General features: G+C 38.2%; 1 protein-coding gene across 4 annotated transcripts; it reads right to left on the reverse strand.

Moving 5' to 3' along the window:
* Window positions 1-446: 446 nt before the first annotated feature.
* Window positions 447-19,517, reverse strand: LOC106051645 (uncharacterized). Of its 4 annotated transcripts, XM_056016610.1 has the most exons (6): window positions 19,228-19,517; window positions 18,578-18,849; window positions 8,058-8,186; window positions 4,500-4,628; window positions 3,827-3,882; window positions 447-2,909 (listed from the first exon to the last, which is right to left on the reverse strand). In XM_056016610.1, exons 4-6 carry the CDS (start codon window positions 4,597-4,599, stop codon window positions 1,704-1,706), a joined length of 1,362 nt encoding a protein of 453 aa, XP_055872585.1. In that variant the 5' UTR covers window positions 4,600-4,628; window positions 8,058-8,186; window positions 18,578-18,849; window positions 19,228-19,517; the 3' UTR covers window positions 447-1,703. The 4 variants fall into 4 exon arrangements, with proteins under 4 accessions (XP_055872585.1, XP_055872586.1, XP_055872583.1 ...); XM_056016611.1 differs by lacking the exon at window positions 8,058-8,186 and having other exon boundaries at window positions 18,693-18,849; XM_056016608.1 differs by lacking the exon at window positions 8,058-8,186.
* Between the last annotated feature and the right edge of the window lie 2,412 nt (window positions 19,518-21,929).

Raw genomic sequence — 21,929 nt, forward strand, 5'->3', positions numbered from 1 at the left:
GAGCCGCATGCAAAGTGGTCGAGGGCCGCATGCGGCCCCCGAACGCCGTGTTTGACATGCCTGCTCTACACCCTCTTGAAATCCTCAATGTAAGTCTACTAGCTAAAAAGGTTGCGGGGGTTCTTAGGAAGGATATTTCGCCTTATCTCATAAATTACAGACGTCCCTTCAAGATAGAAGTCTAGCTAATTACGCCCGGCTCGTTTCCGCGTGTTAATCCAGTCATGCATGCTAATTAGAGCTCTTCAAAGTCATTGGTTTCCTGGCTGATTCAGGCAACTCATTGTATGCTTTAATGGCACTAGGGAAAGAAGGAACAGTTATAAAAGTCTGTACTCCGAAATGGATTAAGAAATGTGCCTTTATCTTCAAATTTTAGTTTATGATATGAAATAGGTGAATATGGATGCACTTAAGTCCAACAGGCAATTTGAAAGGATATATATTATATATAGATCTGTGGGGTATACCTTCCTGCACTTAGGTCTATTTACCCCAAGACAATCAAAGCAACTAATACAAACACTAACACCAGAACGAGACAATCAGATCCATAGGTGCTGCCTGCACGCCAAATTCGGCTATATGAAATACAATAATTTAAAAGTAATTTATGATATCGGAAAAGCTAAAAATAAAACTTTGCTTGAAGTTTTTAGAGATTGCCAGCCAGGCGCTCATTTGTTATCTCAAAGTGAAAGTAAACGTCTGCTTTAAAAATATTTTTATATCAAGTGGGTTATCTCCCATGGAACGTACTTCCGTGTGAATTGCTCTTCTTTTTTTAAATATGAAAGTTCAAATAGCGGCTAAAGTGACATCCAGCACACATACACACGCAGATTTTGTCTTGATTAGGTCGTTGATTTGGTTCGTATGTATGAGACTAACAAGATTATACACAATGTGTCCTTGACTGGCCGATTCTATTAAATTGAATTCTTAAATAGAATTCTAACTTTTACTGCGTTAAAGTGTAAAGACATCGGGGCCTATACACCACAAAACTCATAGACCACGGATCTAGAAGACCACTTGAGAGTGTCGTTTGTAAATGCCACGGTCTTGATTTGATGTCTTCGATTACGAAGATTAAGGATGAGTACAGTGGGTCACAAAACTAAGCAGACCCAGTTGTGTATCTCGTGCAGAAAAAATAACACAACATTGTCCGCTAGCGGTCTATTTAAGTTAACGTTTTCTGCGCCTGTCTTCAATAAGAATTTTCTTTGGGTTTTAGATATGTCTCCCGCGGCCTTTGTGAGAGTTCTCCAACTGTCTCTTTCAAAGACCATTTGCTGCCAGCTACTTTCTTCTATGCCAGTGAGGGCGAAATGGCGCACAAGTTGATCTTTATAGCGCTTATGGAAGAGGAGGGGGGAGGGCATCTCTTTTGCGCATCGCAGTCTTCCTTTACGCTGAACATCGTCATGTGACATAATTTAATGTTGTCCTACATTACCACCAGCCACACGAGGAGGCACAAAACCCCAGTGCAAAGCCCTCAGACCCCCCTGGATGACAATAGTGGTCACCATCGAATCATCGATGGACGAACTATACATTACACTGACATTTCATATCCCGTAATTCTTGTTCAACATGTATCAAAACTTTTTTGTCCATTCTTTCATCACCAAATAAATAGTAGGTCTAGTCACGAATAAATTAATGTAAACTCTATTTAGCCTACTGCTAACCATCTATATACTATCTATTTTGAATATTGTATTTTTCTTTCTAATTTTACTGACCAAAAGCTCGTTAAATATATAATCAGGGTACATATCATACTGAAATAGCTGGAAGTCGGGTTTGAAAATGTCTACAAGTTTCATCAGCTGTTCTCTTTTTACGGTGCTGAATGCTTGGGCCAACACGTCAATTTTTTGTTTCTTTAATTTACTTTTATCTGCTTGTGAGTTCAACTTTTTTACACGCTCGGTAAACATCCGAACAGTTATTGACTTTTCGCTAATTTCCGGTGACCAGGGAAATTTTTCTTCTATGGAAATAATCCCACGAATCTGAAGTTTTCTCCAGATTCTTTTCAGCCCTTCATGCCAGGGCATACATTTCTTAACGGTGAATTTCCAACTGAAAGGACTGACCGTTGAGTCTAAGATGGCGTCATGAGTGGCGTCTTTGGCCCACTGTTTCAATTTCTCCTGACTGACGTTGTAACCGAGCTGGGCCAAAGTGAAGGCCACGTCTGTTTGAAATGTCTCCATCTTGCCCACGACTGTGTAGTTGATCTGACAGGGCTTGCACTGGTCGTAAGTGGGCGTAAAATGGGCGTCCCTGTGGGTGTCATTGGTTAGCTCCCCTTCGATCAGGTACTCTATGAACTCGGCGAACGTGACGTCATGGCCACACATTAGTTGTCTTATCTTGGCCACGGGTCTATATTTAGAAATGATGTGTTTTCCTATCTGCGACCAGAAATAAGGATTTGGGGCGAACAGTTTGTCAACGTACCCGGACAGGATCCTGGAGAAGGGCTCTCGCACGAAGATAACGGACGTGGAGCCGTTGAGAAACGCTTGTGTTGCCTGAGAGTGCAAGGGCAGTATCTGCTCGAGAACCATCCTCTTGGCCCCCAACGCTTGGTTAATGGGAACGATGTAAGGATTCAGAAGCTGCTTCCTCTCCCGCATGGTGTAGAAGACTCTCCTGAAGAAAGTCGATCCCACTTTTAGCAGTGGACAATAAAGGTAGTTACTGTTCTTATTAATCTCAATGCGGCCGTAGGCCCAGGACTCGCTGGAAAGGCCCACCATCTTGTCAGGCGACGCGTCACACTGAGTATGGAGGTGCTGGACTCTGGACGCCTGCTCTTCTTTAATAGTATCCATGTTTAGATAGGTTCCATTGACGTCATCTGCACCGTAATAGGGATGCTGTCGTATCTATAAGAGAAAGAAACGAATGAAAAATAAAAGTTCAACTTTTACATTTCAGTAGATTTATAATTAGATTTTCATAAAATGGAGGCAAATCAGGAAATAGTAAGCCCATAGAGCTATATATAGCCTTTTGGGGGCATCAGCTGTACACAATACGGCGTGACTGATAAGCTATAGGCCTACATTTTTAAAACTAAGAATTCATTTTTTGTGCCGTAGAAGCAATTAAAAACAAAAATTGTAAACAAAGAATAGATGAATCTGATAAACCCTTAGTAAGAATATGTTCTTTTCGACGACTAAAGCAATATATATATATGTATACAAATAAATAAATTCTAGAGGGTTCAGAAAAATGTTACAATGACTGAAATGGGGAATTGTTTGGGATGTTACTTCAGAAATGAAGTCCAAACTCCCAACAGGAGTTAGCTAAAACTTGAGATAATTGATACTACAGTCCGACCACACATTTAAGAAATATGACCTCGTGGATTTCTCCAGAAACCTTGGTGTTTTTTTTTTGCCAGACCTTGCAGTGAAAAAGTAAATGTGTGAGTTTTTGAACTACCGACAAGTAAATATAACATCTTAAGATCTAATCGTTTTAAAACTGTAGAACTAATTTCGAGGACATAGTTAATATCTTATCTTATAAAATGCAGACGTTACTTCAAAATAGAAAAAGATTACTCCCCAAGTAGTCTTTTTGCTTTCATAACATAAATATGCTAAGTTATCCACATTCAAACAATGAAATGTTTATAGGCCTACATTTATTAAGAGAATATCTGTTGTGAATGTGGTTATTGGTGTAATGGTTGAATTTAGCTTTTACTGCACCTAACAAGATTATGCACAATTAATGTTTTAAACTACAATGTAATTTGAATACATTAACAGATCGCGCAGACACTTACAGCAAAAGAGTCGAGGAAAAGTGCATGGTCGTTTTCTTCTCTCTTGGGTTCTGTGTCTGCCAGGAATAAAGAGTATGATAATGAATCAATCAATCAACCTTACTAACCCAATCAATCAATCAGTAATTCTAATTTATCTATCTATCTATCTATCTATCTATCTATCTATCTATCTATCTATCTATCTATCTATCTATCTATCTATCTATCTATCTATCTATCTATCTATCTATCTATCTATCTATCTTATCTGTCTGTCTGTCTGTTTATTCATCCATCCATCCCTATCTATCTATCTATCTATCTATCTATCTATCTATCTATCTATCTATCTATCTATCTATCTATCTATCTATCTATCTATCTATCTATCTATCTATCCATCTATCTATCTGTCTGTCTGTCTGTCTGTCTGTCTGTCTGTCTGTCCGTCCGTCCGTCCATCCATCTATTTATCTATCTATCTATCTATCTATCTATCTATCTATCTATCTATCTATCTATCTATCTATCTATCTATCTATCTATCTGTCTGTCTGTCTGTCTGTCTGTCTGTCTCTGTCTGTCTGTCTATCTATCTATCTATCTATCTATCTATCTATCTATCTGTCTGTCTGTCTGTCTGTCTGTATGTATGTCACCGTGGCAGTTTTTTCTGGCATTGACCAATTACCTTTGGAAAGGACAAAGACCCCAACAACTAGTAATGTTACGGTCCCACATAAAACTAGCTTTGAGGTCAACTTTCTCCTGGCGTACCTCCAGAAGGCCATCACAAGCCATACATCTGTTACAGAGCAATCTGCCAAGAAAGTTAACAAAACAAACATCTAGAACTAATAAAATATTTATTTCTAATGTTGTTTAAGTATCTTTACACGGTCAATGGTCTCTAACACACAAGTCTACTAAGAAGTAAACGATTTCCTGTATTCTGAGCTTCATCAATGCGTTCTCCTGGAATCTACAGCACATACTTCATCAAATAAACAAGGGAGAAAATTGAGAAAAAAGTCGCCAATACTGAAGTGTGAGAGACATTCAAACACATACACAGTAGAACGTCCGGACGTCAGCCACCGGGAACGTCAAATATCTGAATTATGCGTGTGTTTTTTGTTTTATATAGATGATAGCAAAGAGTGCTATCTTGTAATAACTGTCCAGATGGCTATTAATGAATTGAGGGTGCAATTTATTAAGGGGGGGGGGTGAAATCATCAACTAGGCTTTTGAGTTATAATGCTCTAATATTCGTAAGTAACTTGTAAAAAAAAGGTTTCTGCACATTTCTGTATAGAAAGGATGGGCTGAAAAGCAACATGACACAAGAACACTTGCAGGGTTTCATGTTAAAGGCTGGTGGCTGGTGACAAAGACATTCACCAGAAATTGTTTTGTTTTGTTTTGACAACGCATGAACCATCTGTCAGCGAGTAGTTTGGTGATGAGGGAATTTCCTATCCCTTGAATGTGGATACATTGATCTGTTGCAAGAAAGTTTAACGTCACTTCCTTTTCAAAGTTTTGGTTTATTTGGTTTTACAGGTTTTGATTGTTACTTCAAAATAGCCCAAACATTCCACTGGACAACGGTTGGCGTGGGTGAGGAGTGGGCGGCGGAAAGAGTTCGAACCTGGAACCACCGAGAAGACACTCTAGAGCGCAAGACACACGAATAGGCAGTCATCACATATTGTGCTTTACTCTTTTAATTATATCAGTATAATGTAATAAACTAATTAAGATTGCGATTGCACTGTAGTTTTTGTTTCTTTTACAAATTTAGATTTCCTAGAGCCTCTAAGTCTATTTACATGTAGAAATACAATACGTCATTGAAACCCAGAATTGCAAACTTGTATGTACATCATATGCAATCAAGTTGTAGGCCAAATTATATGGTAGTGTCCGGGTCGATTTAGCCCTATTTTGACACCCAGTCCACCCCTGTGTGCCTTTTAAAAGAATACGAAACACAATTTTAAAAGTGTTGATAATTTGTTGAAGACTTATTCCTCCCTCCCCCCCCCCATTACTAGTATTTTTTCCCACGTGCAAACTAGTAAAATGTGACTTTATGGTGGAGGGCGAAGTGACCTCAGAGAGTGTGTTAGCGTGTCAAGGGATATTAGTTGTTTGCTTGTTTGTTTTTTGATTTCTCGATTGAAAGATGGAGAAGTGTTTTCTTCTAATGTTTGTGGATCAATTTGTTATGTTTGTGGATCAATTTATTATGTTCGAGGATCAGTTTGTTATGTTTGTGGATCAGTTTGATATGTTTGTGGATCAGCTTGTTAGGTTTGTGGATCAGTTTGTTATGTTAGTGGATCAGTTTGTTAGGTTTCTGGATGAGTTTATGTGAATTCGATTTGGAGAGAGTAAAAATATTTCTTTTAGTGGGATTATTGAATCATTACTTTGGATTATTGAATCATTACCTTGGATTATACTTGGGCGAGAAGTCTGCGTGATAGGGGCCACGGGGGAATCGGTGAGTACCTCTAGATTTTGTTTCTACTCCACTTCTTAACTATAGGATCATTTGCGTTCACATTTTATCCCTGCAGATTCAGATCTCTAAACTTTTGTAGAACAAAATAAAATCTTTAAGAAAGAAATATTAAGGATCCGCTCTACGACAGCGGCGTATCTACGAAAAAGTTGGATTCAATTGTACAATAAGGATTTTTATACACTGAATGAGTTACACGACACACATATATATGTAACATGTTTAACATATTCTAACCTCGAGGTGCTTACATTTGCTAGCAGAAAGAACGACAACTGATGCAATAAATCACATTCATCACACACTTTACCATTTTTATTTCACAATCATTTTAATTCATTAATAAATAAATGGCTAACAATTGTATGGCAGGATAGAATAGAGAGGACTGTAGCCGTCGTGCTTTCCCCTTTAATTTTTTATATTTTTTTGGTCTTCCAGCGGTAAATCTCGTTTTGCTGGACTTCTCTTGTCTACTCGAGACTCGGCGTACTGCACCGTTATGTGATAAAACAGAATAATATTGTGTTACCGTAAATCTATATAGAAACACAATGCCGAGTCCCACTAGACAAGCGCAATAACTACCCATTCAGTTGATGTGATAATGCACTCCACTACACTGGTACCTGGGTAATGTCCCTGGATGGAAGCTCTTTTTTTTTGTCTCATTCGTATTGATTTGTATTTGGGAATAAAACCAATTTAGGAATCTGATTATTGTTATCATTGTCCATCACTTTGAAACTTTTTCTATTCACCCTAACATTTATTTTGAGAGTTGTTTCATCTTATCATATCTTATCTCATCTTATCTTATCTCATCTTATCGTATGTGCTAATTCTTTTGTGTGTTGCAGGCGTCGTTAACTTAGGTGTATATACTAATGTTCTCTTTTCTCCTGAGTGTTGCATTACTTTGTGTTTACGCGGATGTAGAGTTGTTCTTATAACTTAAGTAGCACAACCGATATTTAAAATCAACAAATTAACTCATTGCTTAGCATACAATGTACATTTATTAATATAAAATAAAATACACAATCCAGCCTTCAAGGCGCAGCGAATAATATTTCACAAGCTATTAATCCAAAGTATGAAAATACTTCACTATTACATATGCTCCAAACCTTCTAATTTTATAAAGATAACTCAGAAAGACACAATGATAGCGGTAAATTTCTTATTCTATATGACAGGACAATTGTTCGTACTATCGATCTTTCGTTCCTAGGGCTATTATAGAACGAATTGCCAGAATCAGCCAGGAAAATTAACGAATTAGCAGAGTTTAAATATATACTTAACACGCACGACTAGATTAACACATATATGCTTTCTGAGTTATGGTTCAGTGTTTTGTGGGAAGTGTGGTCGAGAGGCCAAGTGCGCTTGAACTTGGCTTGGCTACTTTGAAGGGGGCTCGAGGTTCGATACCCGACTCGGGCAGAGTTGTGTTTTCTGAGCGCCCAAAGGCAGCACGGAAAACCAACTCCTAGATACCCCCTACCCCCCCCCCCCCAACCAGTCCACAAATGAGATTGGACCAAAGCGCTCTGAGTGCTATATAAAAGCTATAATAATAATAATTATTGCTACTTTACTGCAAAAATCTTTATTTTTTCTCAGTCGTCGATTCTCTTATCTTAAAACTTTAAATTTAGCAACATCAAGTAGGCCTATTATTATCAAGTTATTATTATATGAAAAACGAACTAGTATTCAATCTCTGGTACTGCCTGTGTTGAGCTTCGTTAGAGAGAAACACAATTCATCGTAGTCCCTTTAACAGTGTTTACTGAGAAACTTTCTGGTGATGTGGCAGGTCTGCAGCAGTGCTGCCCTCTGAGTGGAAGCAACGAGAATCTTCTTAGGGATGTTAAAGGCCTGTGACGTCAGTTGTCATTATCCCCTCGTTGATATAACTACATGATATATTGTTTTTTAGAACCTAAGCTTGGAGATCAAGCGATTATGGAAGTTGTCTAAAATAACAATATATGCCCCATTGTTATATCAACCGAAGGGATAATAACAACTGACGTCGAAGATACCTTCAAGGCTCTTAACATTTCCAAGAAAACAACACCCGTGACAGACAAATGTTATGAAATGTTTCTGATGCAACCTTGGAAATGTTACGGAGTGTTTGTGATTAATTGTGATGCAGCCTTGGAAATGTTAAGGAGTGTTTGTGATTAATTGTGATGCAGCCTTGGAAATGTTATGGAGTGTTTGTGATTAATTGTGATGCAGCCTTGGAAATGTTATGGAGTGTTTGTGATTAATTGTGATGCAGCCTTGGAAATGTTAAGGAGTGTTTGTGATTAATTGTGATGCAGCCTTGGAAATGTTATGGAGTGTTTGTGATTAATTGTGATGCAGCCTTGGAAATGTTAAGGAGTGTTTGTGATTAATTGTGATGCAGCCTTGGAAATGTTATGGAGTGTTTGTGATTAATTGTGATGCAGCCTTGGAAATGTTATGGAGTGTTTGTGATTAATTGTGATGCAGCCTTGGAAATGTTAAGGAGTGTTTGTGATTAATTGTGATGCAGCCTTGGAAATGTTATGGAGTGTTTGTGATTAATTGTGATGCAGCCTTGGAAATGTTAAGGAGTGTTTGTGATTAATTGTGATGCAGCCTTGGAAATGTTATGGAGTGTTTGTGATTAATTGTGATGCAGCCTTGGAAATGTTATGGAGTGTTTGTGATTAATTGTGATGCAGCCTTGGAAATGTTAAGGAGTGTTTGTGATTAATTGTGATGCAGCCTTGGAAATGTTATGGAGTATTTGTGATTAATTGTGATGCAGCCTTGGAAATGTTATGGAGTGTTTGTGATTAATTGTGATGCAGCCTTGGAAATGTTATGGAGTGTTTGTGATGCAACCTTGGGTAAAACTATGGCGGATAGTTTGTTTCAATTAGCTGAATAGATTCTGATGTAAATACGAGTAAGTTCATTGCAGTTGAGATTATAAATGGGGGAAAGTTAAGTTTTACTCAAGCTCTGCATTAAGAATAAAATGTTTGTAAAATGTTTTACATGTTTCGGATGTTCCTTCAGAGTTGAAGATAGTTTACTTCCTAGTCCAAACCTCCCGCAGGACGACGGGAGATGGGAGCGGGCAGGGTTTGAACCCTCGACCGTCGATAAATCCGAACGACAGTCCAGCGCGCAAACAGGTTTAGAACCCCTGATGTAAGCACAGTGAAACGACAAGTCAAGTAACGTTCACTTTTATTTATCAAAAAGGGGGGGGGGGAATATTTTTACTTTTATTTTTTTAAAGACAATGATTTTTTTTTATCACACTTAAGAGCCCATGACTCCTGACCCTAGTCGAGGTATTTTAATCTCCCTTGACAAGTGGTAGAATGACGTCATTACGTACGTTTCTCCCTCTGAAGTTCGTTGTGGCCGTTGCTTGAATTACAAACTAGGACAAATGTACCTACTAGGTTAAGATGTGCAGTTTAATTAATTATTGTAGTGTTAACTATGCCACATTGTCATCTAGAATCAAGATAACTTTGAGCTCGATAAATAAATCTAAATATGTCACTGAGACTAGGGCCGGCCTTAGATAATTGAAGACCCTATGCGAAGTGTACAAATTTGTACAAATACTCCTTCTTCCCTAGTGCTATTAGGGCATGGAATGGGTTGCCTGAGCTAGCCAGGAAAACCAGTGACTTGGCAGAATTTAAGTCATTGGTTATTATGCAAGACTAAATGCATGACGCGTAGGACGTAATCATCTTCTTTTTTGAAGTAACGTCTGTATTATATAAGATAAGTGAATTTGATGGCCCCAAATGAAATAGAAAAATAATAGATAAACAGCGAAAAAAAAACTAAAATTAGGCATTTGATTAAAAACCTTGAGTACTCCAACAATAACATTGAAGATTTGATGTTTCTTTTCTAAAAAAAAAGATACTCTGATGTATGTCAGGGTGACATGAAGCACTGCAAAGTTGGTGACAACAGATGGAAGAAAAAAAAACACTGGACAGGCTTACGTGGAGGGCAAGCAAGAAGAAAGGTTCCTGCAGCGATGCTGGTTAACATACTAGAAGCAGAAGAAACACAAAAAAAAGCTGTCTTAGGACAGGGGTTCTCAGCCTGTGACCTGTGGGTCGCGACACCATTGGGGGTTGATTGACGATTTGCCAGGGGTCGCTTAAGACCATCGAAAAAAGGGATTGTTATTGTCTATTCTTCTGTTGCTGTATGTATGTGCGGGGGGGGGGGTCGCGGCAGAGTGGGGGAATGTAAAAAGGGGGCCGCCGAGCCTTAAAGACTGAGAACCGCTGTCTTAGGCCAACTAGTGACCTACTAGTGACTGTAGCTATGTATCAAGAATTGTCGTCATCACGTGAGACGTTGCTAAGGGGAAAATATTGTCTTCCGAGAAGAAAACTGTCACAGAGGCCATTAATTATTACACCGTGACCTATATATGTTCTCGGTATACGATGTTGAAAATTTCATCCAGAAAGGTTTAATATCACAATCTCTATACAGCAAGCATATCATTAAGCAAAATTACACTAAATGCATTCGATGTTAGTCAAAGTACGCTTGAACTTGGCTTGGCTATCTATCAAAAGGGGCTCGAGTAGGGTTTCGAACCTGAAGCGCCTAAAGGCAGATCCCCTCCCCTCCCCAACTGGTCCACAAATGAGACTGAACCACAGTGCTTTAAACATGCTATAAGCATGAAAGTTGCGCTGTAAAAAAGCTATTAAAAAAACAACCAATAACATCTGTGACATTTTGCACCTGTTCAAATTATTAAGTAAACTGGAGACCAAGACAGTGTAGACTAAAACATTCTTAATCTAAAACACTGGAACTATTCTTAGTTGACACCAGCCTCAGTTCTCCATCAACCCAAGATAAAAATATATTAAAAAGTCATAATTGTTAGTGTTGATTTTAATTTCAATGAAACATGTATTGCGACGGGGCTTGTACTAGAACACTTGACAGTATGAACATCTCGCGCAATCTTCAGACTTGATGACCGATCCAAATCTTCAACATTAAAAACCCTAATGAAAAACGTAGGCAATAGGAGAAATATGAAACAAGTTAGGGCATAGAGGAGAAATATGAATCAAGTTAGGACATAGAGGAGAAATATGAATCACGTTAGGACATTGAGGAGAAATATGAATCAAGTTACGACATAGACGAGAAATATGAATCGAGTTAGGACATAGAGGAGAAATATGAATCAAGTTAGGACATAGTGGAGAAATATGAATCAAGTTAGGACATAGAGGAGAAATATGAATCAAGTTAGGACATAGTGGAGAAATATGAATCAAGTTAGGACATAGAGGAGAAATATGAATCAAGTTAGGACAAAGTGGAGAAATATGAATCAAGTTAGGACATAGAGGAGAAATATGAATCAAGTTAGGACATAGTGGAGAAATATGAATCAAGTTAGGACATAGAGGAGAAATATGAATCAAGTTAGGACAAAGTGGAGAAATATGAATCAAGTTAGGACATTGAGGAGAAATATGAATCAAGTTAGGACATTGAGGAGAAATATGAAGCACGTTAGGACATAGAGGAGAAATATGAATCAAGTTAGGACATAGAGGAGAAATATGAATCAAGTTAGGACATTGAGGAGAAATATGAAGCACGTTAGGACATAGACGAGAAATATGAATCAAGTTAGGACAAAGTGGAGAAATATGAATCAAGTTAGGACATAGAGGAGAAATATGAATCAAGTTAGGACATAGATGAGAAATATGAATCAAGTTAGGACATAGAGGAGAAATATGAAACAAAGTTAGGACATAGAGAATATGAATCAAGTTGGGACATAGAGGAGAAATATGAATCAAGTTAGGACATAGAGGAGAAATATGAATCAAGTTAGGACATAGAGGAGAAATATGAATCAAGTTAGGACATAGAGGAGAAATATGAATCAAGTTAGGACATAGAGGAGAAATACGATTTAACTGTCAAGGAAGAGGGACTTCCTTCCAGCCATTGTATCAGGCAATGTCATGGAGGAGTTAGAAAGTTGATACATCAATTATGTGAGTGTTCCTTGATGTGTGCTACAGATGACTGACTCAGTGAAGCAATGAGTCTTTGGTGGCTCTAGAAGAAGAAAGTCGTCCAGTATATATTGTTGTAAACCTGGTGGTGACACAGATGGGGGTAGTGCTGCGTGTTTTTAGCCTACCCAAATCGCCACAGTCCAGCGCAGGACGAGCGGTCAACCGTGACCAGTGACAGTACACGCCAGTTCGGCAAGGACCCGTGTCGTAAATATTACGCACGCAAGTCACGGCGAAAGTGATCAACTGGAGTGGTCAAGAAGGTTCGAGGCCAGTAGAGACACTATATAAGAGCGAGTGTGTCAGAATCACTTCACTTCACGTTACCGCGCAATGTGACCAGTACGAGGCGAGAACCAGCACGGTGTGTGAAGTCAGGCGGAGCAAGACTAGGTTTTTGTAAAGACAGTGTTAATGTTGTTGCCAATTGTGATGTATTTGAAATTAAATAGACTGATACTTTGGAGCCCCGAGTTTTGGGGTTCTTTAGGTTCGTTGTGTCGTCTGGTGCAGTTGGAAGAGAGCCTGGGTAGTAGGAGAGATCGTAACAATATCTATAAAGAATCCGGGCCGGCCTAAGGTGATTGGACGGCCTATGCGAAGTGAATTAGGTGGCCCCAAATAAAATAGAAAAAATAAAAATACCGAAATATAAATTTACAAAATGAATTAAAACCTTCCTGCATCTAAATCTAGAAATAAAATATATTCATATAGCGCAATTCCAGTTGCGATCCGTATGTCATCTTGAATCATAGTAGAGCCTTAGAGCTAGGCTAGTAGACAAGTCATAGACTTCTGCTCTGTTTGAGATTTAATATAAGTTTCGCATTTTTTTCTCTAAATAGTTTTTCAGTAGTATGCGAGGCCCTCACCAATCGGAGGCCCTAGTTTACCAATCTCTAAAGCCGGCCCTGACAGAATATAGCAACTCACACAATGTAAGACTCAGAAAAAAACGTTTGTGACCCCAATATTGAACTTATCACACTTAGGCCTTACTATTTACCAAGAGAATTCGTACAAGTGTGTACTGTGATTGTTTACATACCACCCGCGGCTGACTCAATGATTTCGGTGGACGAGGTCATTCAAGAATAATAAAAAACACAACCCCCACCCGCACCCTCTCCACCTTAACCCGCCCCACCTTAACGAAGTCAAATCGTCTCAAACTGGGAAACTTCTGTTAGACTAGAACGCTCACACCTCAATGCATTTTTCTGTTTTATAACTGCGTCTAGATTTTCAGCGATGCCATATTTTCTAACTATTTCCCATAATGATTCTTATCTTATCCTATATGATATAGACGTTACTTCAAAAAAGATGATTACGTCCTACGCGTCTTACTCTTAATAAATAACATTTTTTTCTGGGTGGAAAGACATGCTCCAAATTGATTCCCATTTCTGTAATTCATCTTATTCTCTGTAAAATTTCTGTATCTTGTGTTGTTTTTATTGTTCTATATATTATGCAATCGTCTGAGAATGCTCTTTCTTCCCTAGTGCTATTAGAGCATGGAATGGGTTGCCTGAACTAGCAAGGAGAACCAGTGACTTCCCTTACAGCTTGAAAAAGAGTTACGTAATATATAATAATAATAATAACAATAACACATTATGGCAGGATGTCCAGCCCTATCAGAATCAGCCTACCTAGGTCGCCATAACCAAGTTGCAAAGTTAATACACCAGCACTTGGCTTTGACGTACAAATTGATCGGTAAGGACACTCCCCCTTATTATAAATACTCTCCGCAAGAGGTTCTCGAGTCTACTGATCATCTGCTGTACTGGGATAGACCTATTCTAACCGACAAAACGGTAGATTTCAATCGCCCGGATCTGCTGTTCATCGATAAAAAAGAAAAAACCGCTACCATTATCGATATCGCCGTACCACTGTCTCATAATTTAAGAAAAACTGAGATAGAAAAACAAAAAAAATATGGGAACCTAGGCTTGGAGATTAAGCGTCTATGGAAATTGTCCAAAATAACAATATACCCCATTGTTATATCAACCGAGGGGATAATAACAACTGACCTCACAGACACCTTCAAGGCCCTTAACATTCCTAGGAACATCTTCGTTGCCTGTCAGAGAGCGGTACTGCTGCAGACCTGCCACATCACCAGAAAATTCCTCAGTGGAAACTGTTAAAGGGACTACGATGAATTTTGTTTCTCTTTAGCGAAACTCGACCTGGCAGCGCCAGAGAATGACTACTCGTTCATTTCTAACATAATAATAATAATCTTTATTGTCCGTATGGAAACTTGTCTTACAATTTGTGCATTACACCAAACAAAAAACATTATAACTATAAGAAACCAAATTGTACATTCACACCAGACTCACTCATAATTTACATGTGACAAAGTTTATACCAGGTTTGTGAATCGACCAATCGCGGATAAGAATTTGTTTCCGATTTCCAGTTTAGATATAATACATATAGGTCTATGGTTTAGACTTTTAGCTTTAAACACCTAATTAAAAAACAAAGATTGACAATTATTAATAAATGATCTGACAAGAAACGAAATTAATCACATGCGGTAAATAAAAAGTGACAAGCCTGGGACAAGGTCTAGTGTAAGACACTCATCCTATTTACATTTACTTTGGGACTCAGATCTCTGTCAAATTGTCACACAAGAATGTGACAAAGAAATATGACTGCTATCAAAAGAGCTGAAAACTCTCCAGGTGCAACGATCACGCACCTCTGATAGTAGCCTACTATGTTAGGGGCGGAGTTAGGGTCCTCAAAACGTAGCGTGTCCTTATTATCAAAGCTTTTAAGAGTTAGTTACTTTTTTTTTTCTGAAGGCTTGACGTGAAAAATATGTAAATTTGAAAGATATTTTGAGAAACAATATTTCAAATTCTAAATTATTCATTTTACCCAAACCACAATTGTTCACATTTACTCATCCTCCGACTTGAAAAACGAGTAGCTCTAGATAGAGGACCATAAAAATTGCTCGTTTATTTGTTTGCCTCGTAATTGGGCAAAATAAAAGGAAATGGTCACGGCACTGACGACAGGAATGTCTAGTCCTACACAAAAAGCTACTCTGCCTCATCGTGGCGCTCGTGTGGAAACGACCATTAGAGGAAGTGGTTAGGCTAAATGGGTAGCAACACAAGACTCCCATGGGGATGCCCACGGGTAGACGAGAGTCGACCCATTGCACGGGCGGAGTTGTTTGTAAAAGAGTCCCCATAAACCTGTCACAAATCCATGCGCCGTTCCGCAAGGGACCGTTACATAAATGGCGAGTAGCCCACGGTTAGCTTGGTATAGCTAAGGAAAATGGAGGAGGCTCCCGGTGCCCTCGGCCTTCGGCCATGACCAGCCAAGCATGCGTCGGGGGCCAAAGGCATTGGAAACAGCAATGCTTTACATAGGCATTGACTCGAGTCTCTCCCAGACAGAACGGTAGTTCGGACAGGTTTTTTTTTTTTACTGTTTGACGCGCAGGTTTTTTTTTTCAAACTTAGAGCTCGAAGAGCCTTCGGCTAAGCTCTTAGACAATCATCAGCAGCAAATTATTGTATTGCGTAGTGTCTCCTGCTACACAGAGTGACCACAGAAACAGTTCCCTTCAGGTCAAGTGACTAAAACTGTTATGGGACCATTGACTTAATGAAACATTCAAGAACTAGTCGACCGGCGGCGTAGCATACGCCGCTTTTTTGCAGGGCCAACCTTAGACCACTGCAACCTATGCGAACGCAGTGGGCCCAGCACTCTTATAGGACCCGTGCTAATTTTAGGTGTATAAATTATTAAATTAAACCATTTTTAACTTATACCACATTTCCCGCGGCCTCCTGTCGAGGTCCTGAAAATCTCCTGAAATTGTAAAATATACGAAAAAGTCCTGGAAATATCCGGAAATTATTAAAATCTTTTGAAAACTCATACCATCTCCTGAAATATACAGACGAAAATTGTTTTGTTTTTTTTCACTCTTAAATTATCTATGATAACTCCCTTCGCCCGAGTTGCAAAAATAAAAGAGTGATCTTTCCATGGTCCAAACTATTGAGCGTGCTCTGTCGCTTCGATAGTTAGTACAGAGTAGATTACTCCCCCCCCCCCATTTTTTTTAACGTGAGGTAGAAATAAAGAGTGATATTGCAACGGTCCTGCCCTGCTATTTTGTGACAGTGTTCTCCCTCCCCCTCCCCCCTTGTTTTCTCGTGGACTATCCGCAGAGTGATCTTTCCTTTACTCCTTACTACTCGCTTAAACTGTCGAGGGAAGAAGAGAATTATATATATATATATAGATTTTACACCACTAAGGATTAACAGCATGAATGGTTGACATCCATTTGAATAACTGAAATACTGTTTTCATGTATTAGTGATGTTCTGCTTATTAATAGGATGTTTACGGGGGGAGCAGATGATATAAAGCTCATCGGTTTCTGTGCCCAATAGTTAATGAGGGTGTCATGTGGCCAGCACAACGACCAACCATCTTTGCTTCCCTTTCCTTACTAGCGTAAGTCAGGTACCCCATATACTGGCGGTACCCTATATACTGGCGGTACCCTATATACTGGAGGTACCCTATATACTGGAGGTACCCTATATACTGGCGGTACCCTATACACTGGAGTGGACTCAGGGGCGTCCCAAGAATCCCGAGTTTCTTAATGACAGTCTTCACTGGATTCAAACTCGAGACCTCCTCCTTTCAGAAGCCAAACGCTTTAACTTCCGACCACCACGCCTCCAATAGGATGTTTATAAGCAGTCTATTGTTTTAAAGCATGCAGTTTGACCCGGAAAGGGGGGGGGGTAGTGTAATGTGTTGAGACAGGTGAATAAAACCCAGCTTGTCACACTTTAGATTTTAGTTCGTTTTAGGTCATTGTAAACAGAAAATGTTTTAACACATAAACAACGGATGAGACAAAGTGTCACCAGAAAAAGCTGACCATGTGCTCCAAAGCTACATATATTATCGAAAGGGCCCAAACAAGACACTGGCCCCAAAATACAATTATAGAAAGAAAAATGTATGCAAATCTGGATAAGCTGGAAAGTCAGATATATGACTGCATTCTGAACTTTCCAACAGGATAATGAGTAAGAAGAAGAAGACAATATGGATGAGTCTTTGCTAGCAGTCAGATCATCAAGCTTTCCAAAAAATAATGCAATGTCTTCGATGCAGAAGATTAACCCTTAAGTTGCTGAGCTGTTTTACAATGAGTGCATACAAAATGGAATTACAATTCTGATGTTTAGAGGCTAATCTACCACACGCGTTTTAGGGGTTAAGGATGAGTGCACTGTTTCCCATGACTATGGAAACCCAGTTGCGACTACTTTGAAATTTATATCCAACGCCCTAATTGTCTGCACCTGGCTTATCTCCCCTTATCTAGTACGGTTCCTATATAAAACAGAATTAATTAATTACGGCTAATTGATCAAATGATTGGGCAATATTTCGATTGATGCATTTGTTGTCATCGATAATGAATAATTGTAAAACGTTTAATTTGGATCCGAGACTGGGAAGTGGGAGAAATAACGTGGACAAGATGTGTACCAGACGTTAAAGACAAAGTGAGTCTGTGGGACAAAGTCAGGCCTATGGCCTACGATTGGTGGGGGCCTCGCACAGGACTAAAATCATTTTTTTTAGAGAAGAAATAGTGAAACGTATCCTCAATGTTAGTAATGGACCTCAATCACCAATCGTAAACAAACAACATTTAGCCACGTGATAATTAATATTGATAAAACAATGAAAAAAAAACTGTCACGTGACAGCCTGTGTGTAGGACTATTACGTAATTTGTATAGAAGAGAAAGAGAATCACGTGGCTAAATGTTGTTTGTTTACGATTGAAGAATGAGGTCCATTGCGTAATGTTAGTTTTTTTTCGCTGTATAAGTTTTTATTTTTCTATTGCATAGGGCCTCCAATTATCTATAGCTGGCAATACTAATACCTTCCGGACGGTGGACACAATCCCATTAAGTAGAGCATGTCCTTCTTTTGCGTTTGGTAATACATTGACATATTCACTGGAAACAATATATATATATATATATAGGCTGTATAGGCTTTATATATTACATCCTTACCTACCTGCTAGTTAAATCATATCCAGTCATGTGATAATTGTATCAACACTTAGACGGAAAGTATATCCAATCAAGCTTAAGTGCACAATACACAGATAACAGTAAGTTCCTTCACTGACCTAATTTCAGCACGTGTCTATGAACCTAGCAGACGTCTGCTGAGTGTAAGAGTGGAGGATAATTTTAGGCACACATGGCTCTGTCCTGGTTACCCACTGGGGCCCAAGTTAGCGGCAGTAGAAAAAAACTAGACCTGATTATCATGCCTACATCTATCTGGAAAGACAAAGACGAGTGTTACGTCCCAAAGTTTAAGGTTTTAAAAATATAATCATGAGTTATTAAAGGTTATCACATATAAAGGTGGGCTATGAGTTAGTATGTAGTCTGATATGGAATAATGATCTGTGTTTATAACCAGTTCAAAAGATGGTGTTATTAAGTAGGAGAAGATATCCAAACATTTTTCTCATTGGAGATACGTCTTTAAATTTAGAGTCCATATCAGCTTGGCTCACCTTAACCTACATAACTGAACAGATAAAACAATATAGGCTAGCTAAATAGCTACACAGATTCCTCAAAAAAACTAACAATAGATGCATTACAGATAATACAAAAATATAACTGAGTAGCTAAACAATATAAACCTACGTGTTATATCTTTAAAATATTACATTAGCCAAACAAAAAAAAAAGGGTTATAGCTAAACAGAAGACTTGATTAGTTCACAGCACGAGACGGCTAAACAATGTCACTGCCACTGTAAAGAGAGTTCCGAAACAACGCGGCCACATGCTCGAGATGTAGGCTCATTACACTTCAAGAAATAATATTCATTTAGTGAATGTTTCTACAACTTAAAGAAAACCTCCAAGCACACACGTTTTCCCCATTCAGGATCTCTCACCCCTTTTCTGTCTCTCTTTCTTTCCGTTCAGGCTCTCCCCCCCCCCGGTTTTTTTTTCTCTTTTACTTTTTTGTCTTCTCTCTCTCTCAATTCTTTTTCTTTCCTCTTTGCTTTCCGCTTCCGCCCCCCCCCCTTTATGGATACGAGTACAGCCCGCCGTCTGTACGCTTCGTTTTGGCTGTGCATGTGTGCACGTGAGTGCTCGTGTGTGTGTGTGTGTGGGTTGGGATGGATGTAGCCCCGCTCGTCTCCCCTGACACTGGATTCTAGTTACCTCCCTTAATTTTTGCCAGATCTTTACCATCCCTCCCTCCACCCTTTTCTCTCTATCTTGTACCCAAGCTTTTCTGTTGCTTAGTTCAGTTAAGGGCCTACTTGCCTAGTAACCTAGAAACCTATGGGATTTTTGTATCTAGGGCCTTAAAGAGACGGAAGTCAGGGCCGTGGTTTTTGAACACTAGAAGCCATAGCAACACAATACACTTAAGTCCTACCCATCCCTTTCTCACGAGAAATGTAGAGCAATCAATCCAATAAAGTTAAAGAAAAATTAGTTTTATGAAAATTTACAAAACCTAAATTGAATTCAAATACAATAACATTTATGAGAAGTTCAATAATTGGGAACGCAAGGCCATTCTACACCTAAATCACTGCAATCTGATCTTTGATTAAGAAATCACTCCAATCTGATCTTTGATTTTTAAGAAATCACTGCAATCTGATCTTTGATTTTTAAGAAATCACTCCAATCTGATCTTTGATTTTTAAGAAATCACTGCAATCTGATCTTTGATTTTTAAGAAATCACTGCAATCTGATCTTTGATTTTTAAGAAATCACTGCAATCTGATCTTTGATTTTTAAGAAATCACTGCAATCTGATCTTTGATTTTTAAGAAATCACTGCAATCTGATCTTTGATTTTTAAGAAATCACTGCAATCTGATCTTTGATTTTTAAGAAATCACTGCAATCTGATCTTTGATTTTTAAGAAATCACTGCAATCTGATCTTTGATTTTTAAGAAATCACTGCAATCTGATCTTTGATTTTTAAGAAATCACTGCAATCTGATCTTTGATTTTTAAGGTCTCTTTAAGGAGTAAATGTAATCAAGGGGAAAAAAACGAAAGAAAGCGTTATAGAGAAATGGGATGGCGAAACAATGGAACCTATCTACGTTGTAAAAAAAAAAAAGAAAGAAATATACAAAATCAACAATTGGGAGGACGCCATATTGAAAGATCATTGTTGGGTTTAGGCCTAAATAAAAATATCTTGAGCTACAAGAGATAGGGCTTATAAATTTGATTATTCTAAGGGCTTATAAATTTGATTATTCTGTGCAGAAAAGTTAAATAATAGGGCGGTACTGCTGCAAACCTGCCACATCACCAGAAAATTCCTCAGTGGAAACTGTTAAAGGGACTACGATGAATTTTGTTTCTCTTTAGCGAAACTCGACCCTGGCAGTGCCAGAGAATGACTGCTTTTTGTTTCTAACATAATAATAATAATTCTGGTTTATTAAAACACCTCGCTTATTAAAACTTTCGTATTCTGTGCCTCGGTAACACAAAAAAACTTTCTTATTTATTAGCCCCTAGATCTATAAATGAAAATTTCGGTCTAGTGTTACCAAAGTCTTATCATGTTCAGCCTTCAAAAATATAGCAACAAAACATTCTATTTAACATGCATGACGTAATTATTTTAGCTTTTGAGATAATGTCTGTAATTTATAAGGTAAGATTAGAGCTTTCTTGTATTATCATGTTCAGCCTTCAAAAATATAGAAACAAAACATTCTATTTAACATGTATGACGTAATCATCTTAGCTTTTGAGATAATGTCTGTAATTTATAAGGTAAGATTAGAGCTTTCTTGTATTATCATTTTCAGCCTTCAAAAATATAAGCGAAATGTCATTCTGGTGTTTCCTAATGAAGTTTGTCTGGCTGGACATATATTTACATATTATTATGTGTTCAATCGTTATTCTCTTGGTTTATACGTCATAGATTATCTTATTTTATACACCAACATACGTTCCTTCAAAATAGAAGTTGATTATATTCTCCGGGTGTGCATATGTTAATTAGAGTTAAATCACAACAAATTTCCGTAAGGATCAATAAAGCAGTCTTACTCTTTGTGTTTATTAAACTCTGCTAAGTCATTTGTTTTCCTCGCTGAATAAGGTAAACCGTTCCAAGCACTAATGACACTACGAAGATGGTGAAAATGTAAGAATTTATTATTAGTGCTATTTCATTAATTAATCTCTTTGCTATTGAAGTCACATTTAATCTTATCTTATCTTATATAATACAGACGTTACTTCAAAAAAGAAGATGATTAATCCTAATGCCAGAACAGTGATTGTAAAAATGACATTATAGCTTTGTGCTGGAATACAGAAGGAAACAAAATATATTGTT

This window comes from Biomphalaria glabrata, chromosome 18 (genome assembly GCF_947242115.1).
Source record: "Biomphalaria glabrata chromosome 18, xgBioGlab47.1, whole genome shotgun sequence".
In the NCBI taxonomy this organism is placed as follows: domain Eukaryota; kingdom Metazoa; phylum Mollusca; class Gastropoda; family Planorbidae; genus Biomphalaria; species Biomphalaria glabrata.

Bases quoted from the DNA above. Each gene is read 5' to 3' on its own strand.
- LOC106051645 (XM_056016611.1), bottom strand. From the start codon at position 4,599: ATGGCCTTCTGGAGGTACGCCAGGAGAAAGTTGACCTCAAAGCTAGTT. The intron at 3,883-4,499 runs GTAATTGGTCAA...TATTCCTGGCAG, and splicing joins GGTCTTTGTCCTTTCCAAAG to ACACAGAACCCAAGAGAGAA. The intron at 2,910-3,826 runs GTAAGTGTCTGC...TTTCTCTTATAG, and splicing joins TTTTCCTCGACTCTTTTGCT to ATACGACAGCATCCCTATTA.